This window comes from Entamoeba histolytica, genomic scaffold (genome assembly GCF_000208925.1).
Source record: "Entamoeba histolytica HM-1:IMSS scf_1104750517603 genomic scaffold, whole genome shotgun sequence".
Taxonomy (NCBI): Eukaryota; Evosea; order Mastigamoebida; family Endamoebidae; genus Entamoeba; species Entamoeba histolytica.
Genome location: NW_001915421.1, coordinates 1 through 5432, shown reverse-complemented (window position 1 = coordinate 5432; position 5432 = coordinate 1). Strand labels below are relative to the sequence as shown.

Below are 5432 nucleotides of genomic sequence, written 5' to 3'. Positions count from 1 at the left end.
TGACATGTGCTTGTTTCATTATTAATTTTATACATTTTATTATGTTGAAGTAATTAATAGAAATACATATTATATTTGTTTAATCAATACGCAAAATAGAATTTAAATAGTAAATAACATTAAAATATAATTCATTAATATAATATCAGTATTTCTCAGTTGAGTAGAACATAAAATACACAATGAGTATTACATTTAGAATGATTTAATAATAAAATATCATATTATCATCACATTCTTATATATTATGACTTATTAATTTCATTAATTACATTTAATCCATCATCTACTCTGAATAAACCAAAATCAAAACATCTCTATTGTGTTTTTGAAAAAATACAATCCATTGAAGTAAAGTATTGTTAAAATGTTCTAAATTAAGTTAATTCGTCTTTTGCTTTTATTGAATAATTGGTTTTCTTTTATTTTTATTTGTTTGTTGTTGTGGTGTTATTATAAACGTCATATTAACATTACATAATATTTTTACATTATTGTTTGAATATATTTCAAATGATAAAAATGAAAATATTATTATTTATAACATTACATAAAAACGATACAAAACGATTAAAAATAAATTGAATCACAATATTTTTATTTGATTTTGTAAGTTATCATGTTCTAGAATAATTAAACATCATTCTAATTTTTTCTTTACTCCCTTTCTTTATTTAAACAAAATCATATAATCGTTATTTCATTAATAAACATGGGAGATTGGTATGTCAAAGGTTCAAACCTTGAAGGAGAACACGGATTAGTTGAACAAAGAAATTGTCCACAAGGAAGACCTTTTTGCCATCAACTTATTGATGAATGTATTAGAGAAGGAAGAACTTTACATGTTCATCAACAGGATTGGCAGATAAACTCCTTCACTTATGAGAAACTCTAAACATTCTCTAATTTACTTTTATCTTTTTTATTTTATTCTTTCTTTCATAAAAATTATTAGTTTATATTGAATAACTTAACTTCTCATTCTATTATTTTATTTATTACATTTTATTTTTATTTCATTTCTCAACTTCATCACTAAACAATAAAATCAAAATAATGAAAAGATAAATTTAATATCGAATGATGTTTAACATATAATTTATAAATAAATATGTCGCATAACATAATAGGGGGTAATGTAAATTAATAAAATAATCGTTTGGGTTTATTCTTTTATTTCTATTTTAAAATAATAACGATATGAAAATAAAAATATGAATAAAGTTTCAAATGTATGTAAAATAATAAAAGGGGTATAAAATAGAAAATAGGAAAGAAGTAATAAATACGATAAATATGAATAACGTGAAATAAAAAGAAAATGATAACTTGATAATTCAGAACAAATGCTTACAAAACACTCTAATACAGAAAGAATGAAAAGAAGTGCAGAAATAGCTTATCTCAAAGAATATTATCCACAAAATTTAATTCAATTTCATAAAATAAGTGTAAAACTTCAAAACGCACCAGAAAATGAAAATTAAGTTGTTGTTGAACCTGATGTACATTTTCAAATTGATGGAAAAGAATATCTTGTTTTTTTCAATAACCATTTAAGGGAAATAAATACAGTTTTAAATCGTTGGTTAGAAAATGAATTTTCAGAACATGGGTTTATTATGCCAGATATCTCTAAAATGTCTGTTAAACAAGTTGCAGAAAAAGGAAAAACAGATAATGTAGTCATAGGATTTTTAAAAGGAGCTGGTATTGGTTTAATTCCAGGATATGGACAATACCAAGGAATCAGAGGTTGGGATGTTTACTTGCAAAAGCTTTATCTTCAAAAGCAAAAGAAGATGAAAGAATTTATCGACTAGCATATCATGTTTATAAAACAAAAGAATTAATTGAAAAATATGGAAGTGAAATACAATCAGGTAAAATATGTGCTATATGTATTGAAAAGAATTTCAATGGGAAGAGTCAGTATAAGACAGATTGTTATGATGAATTATATCAAGATGTGGAAGCAATGCTTTATAAAACAATGTCATCTTACGAAAAAAGTAAAGATGAAAAATTGAATGATTTAAATACATTTTTATATGGGTGTGAGAAAATAATTCAACCAACATTAAATGAATGGAGAAGAATGTGTTTTTGTTTTGTAATTAATAGAGTGAATTATTATCTTACAGAAGAAGAAAGATTATTAAGCGACAAATCATATGAAGAATTAAAAACAATGACAAATCTTAGGAAAAGATTGAATCAACTTGCTATTAAATACAAACATTTGTATTTAACAAATACACAAATTCTTCTTGGAATTAGAATAAGTCGATGTAAAATTCTTGTTGATAATAGAAAATGTAAAACAATATTTATTGAAAGTTCAAATGTGAGAGAATTTTATAAAAAGATTAATAAAAGGTTAGATGCAGAAGTACAGATTCTTACAAACGAATATTCATTCAGTAAATTCACATTAGAAAAGATTATAAAAACAGCACAGAATTTAAACCTAGATAACAATCAAGATTTAATAGATAAACTGAAAAAAGAAATTAATGAAAAAAAAGAAGAAAGAGAAAAGTTATTGGGAAATGCAGCAACTGAAGTTGGAAAAGTAATCATACAGAAAGTAGAATCTATAACAGATATTGCCGTTTCAATTTATAATATTGGTTCATTGATACAGCAATTTAAAATAAAAGATATAATAGATTATATCTTAACACAAAATAAAATAGAAAATTCAAATGAACAACAAAAAGATGATAAAAAAGAGAATACTAATCCACCAAAAACTGAAACTAGTAGTAAAGAAAATAAAGAAATAATTCAATCATCTAATACAAACAAACAAATTAATTCATTACATTCACTTGCATTAAATAATACACCACTTGGAATAGCATTAAAAGCTATCAAACCTACTCCAGAACAATTAGATAAATTACATTCGTCATTTAATAAGTTTGTTGAGGCACAAAAATTAACATACGAAATTGAATCATTTAAAGAACAATTAAATGTATTGGAAAAAGTTCAAAAATTATCAAATGATTTTATCAACTTACTCAAACTTAACATAGAATTGCAAAGAGAATGGTTATTTGATGAAATTGATATTAATGAATATTTAGGAATTATTGTTACAGAAGATAATAGATATGTTGTTAATCCACGAACTAATTCTGAACGTAAATCTAATCATAAAATATATGAAATAGAGAAAGTACTAAATTATAATGAAGGAGATGAAGAATATTGATCAAAACAATAATTTGATTTTATTTTATTGTTTTTGTTGTTTATATTTTCTATAAATTGAAATAAATGACAATGAAATAATGAACTATAATTATAATCATTTTCACACATTTTGTATTATTTATTTTGAATATATGGTTAATTAAAATTATGTTTTATTCTTTTTTATTTCATTTCAAACAAATATAACAAATGAAATATGAAAATATTATTTCTATCATACAAATTGTCATTCAGTTAAGTTTTTTATTTATTTGTTCGTTATTTCCTCCTTCATTTATTTATCGTTATTTCATTAAACAAAAATACTTTTTAATTAATTCTTTCTTCAATTAGAGAATTAATGCGATTATTCCAATAATAACCATGCTGACATTTATTATGCTTATTGGTATTCCACTTGAACAAATGCCTTTAATACATTTGTTGTTGATATAATCAAATTTATATCCTGAATCACAATAAGCTAGTACGCATTTTGAACTCCACTCTCCATTATCTCCACATTCATATCCTCCATGTCCATGTTCGATATTAATTTCTTTGTCACATATACTATCTCTTTTAACTAATCTTTTATTCTTTGGATTACATTTTGTTTTATACTTTTCTATTATTTTCTTTGGTTCTTCTTCAAATTCATTTATCTTATAATTTGAAAATTGATAAATATTCACTCTTTCATCAATCATATCTGTTAAAAATTCTCCTGGAATTGTTTCATTGTAATTATAATTATATCTGTATGTTTCTCCAACACTTATTCCAAGATTATATCCATATACTTCCATCCATATATGAGGGAGTACAGGAACATAGTCAATAACATCAGTTGGTGATAATCCTACTTCAAATTCTTCATCTTTACCATATGGATCTCCATCAAATCCTACAAGAATAGCTCCTCCCCATTCTTTTAATCCTTTTGTTACCAATGAACATCCTGAATAACAATATGAATCTGTATAAACTACTATTTCTGTTGGTTTTCTTGGATGTTTCATTAATTTCATTTTTGGAAAAACTTGAATTGATGGCTGTGTAACTTTATGTTCAACATCACCATATTTAATAATATTTGGTTTTGAGTACCAATCTCCAAGTGGGAATGAATTAATTATGGGAATTATACTTGTCCATTTACTTCTTCTTTGTTGGCATGTTTTTGGATCATATAAATTTACAGCAAATCCTGTTTTTAACACATGCTTTGTGTAGTCTGATTCTCTCAATGAAACTATATAATTAACATCATCATATGGTGATAATATCTTTTCTATCCATTGTGAATAAATACTATATCCTCCTCCATTCTTTGGGAATATGACTTGAATAGGATAATTATTAGAATCAAACAAATCAATACAATTTGAAATTGTTTCTTCATATGACTCTTTGACTTCTGTATCAAAAGAACGAACTACTAATGTGTTTACACCATTCACAGAAAATGTACAATGAATATTATTATCTTTTGATGTAAATTTTCTTGTAATTCTATCATTTTCATCGAGTGCTTTCTTTGTATTGATTATATCTTTTGTTTCTTCTTCAGTTAATGGTTTTCTAATTCCTTGTTTTAGTTTTTCATTGCTATTTGATACAAATGCTCTTCTTCTATATATTTTATAATTAACACTTACACTTTCTCCATTTTCCCATGTAATACTTATTGGTGTATTTAAATATTCTTTTGTCAATGGTAAATAACTTAAATCACCTTCAACAAATTCATCTTTTGCTTCTGTAAATTGTGCATGTGGATATTTTAATGTTGAATATTTCTTTCCAAATTCACGAATAATATTAAATGGATCTTCTCCATTTATTGTTTTAACTGGTACATTCATATTCTTTATAATTTCATCTGGTGGATTCACAACGCTAAATTTGAAGGAATACCTTGGAATTAAATACATTTTCTTATCATTCTCAATATTTATTGAAAATGGAAGGAAATAATAGAAAAGTGTTAATTCACTATTTTTATTGATGCTAAAATAATTTTCATTTTTTATACTAAAAGCTAAGTGAGAATCTCTTGTTGAAATAATAAGATTATTAATTTCTGAATAAAATTCATACAGACTTGTAGTTTTTGTATTTATTTTATCTAATTTTGAATCAATATCTACTTTCTCATAATAATTATTTGAAAATGATGGTTGTGGTGGATTCTTTAATATGTCTTTAAATACATATGATTC

The 5432-nt window shown here is 24.1% G+C and overlaps 2 protein-coding genes across 2 annotated transcripts; one reads left to right on the top strand and one right to left on the bottom strand.

Annotated features, from left to right (window-relative positions):
- Positions 1-1643: 1643 nt before the first annotated feature.
- Positions 1644-3226, top strand: EHI_085170 (uncharacterized protein; the record flags this gene model as incomplete). Its single annotated transcript, XM_001914347.1, has 2 exons — positions 1644-1758; positions 1827-3226. The coding sequence occupies 2 exons, from the start codon at positions 1644-1646 to the stop codon at positions 3224-3226; spliced, it is 1515 nt and encodes a 504-aa protein (XP_001914382.1).
- A 331-nt stretch (positions 3227-3557) lies between these two features.
- On the bottom strand, positions 3558-5144 carry EHI_085160 (uncharacterized protein; the record flags this gene model as incomplete). Its single annotated transcript, XM_001914346.1, has 1 exon — positions 3558-5144. One exon carries the CDS (start codon positions 5142-5144, stop codon positions 3558-3560), a length of 1587 nt encoding a protein of 528 aa, XP_001914381.1.
- Between the last annotated feature and the right edge of the window lie 288 nt (positions 5145-5432).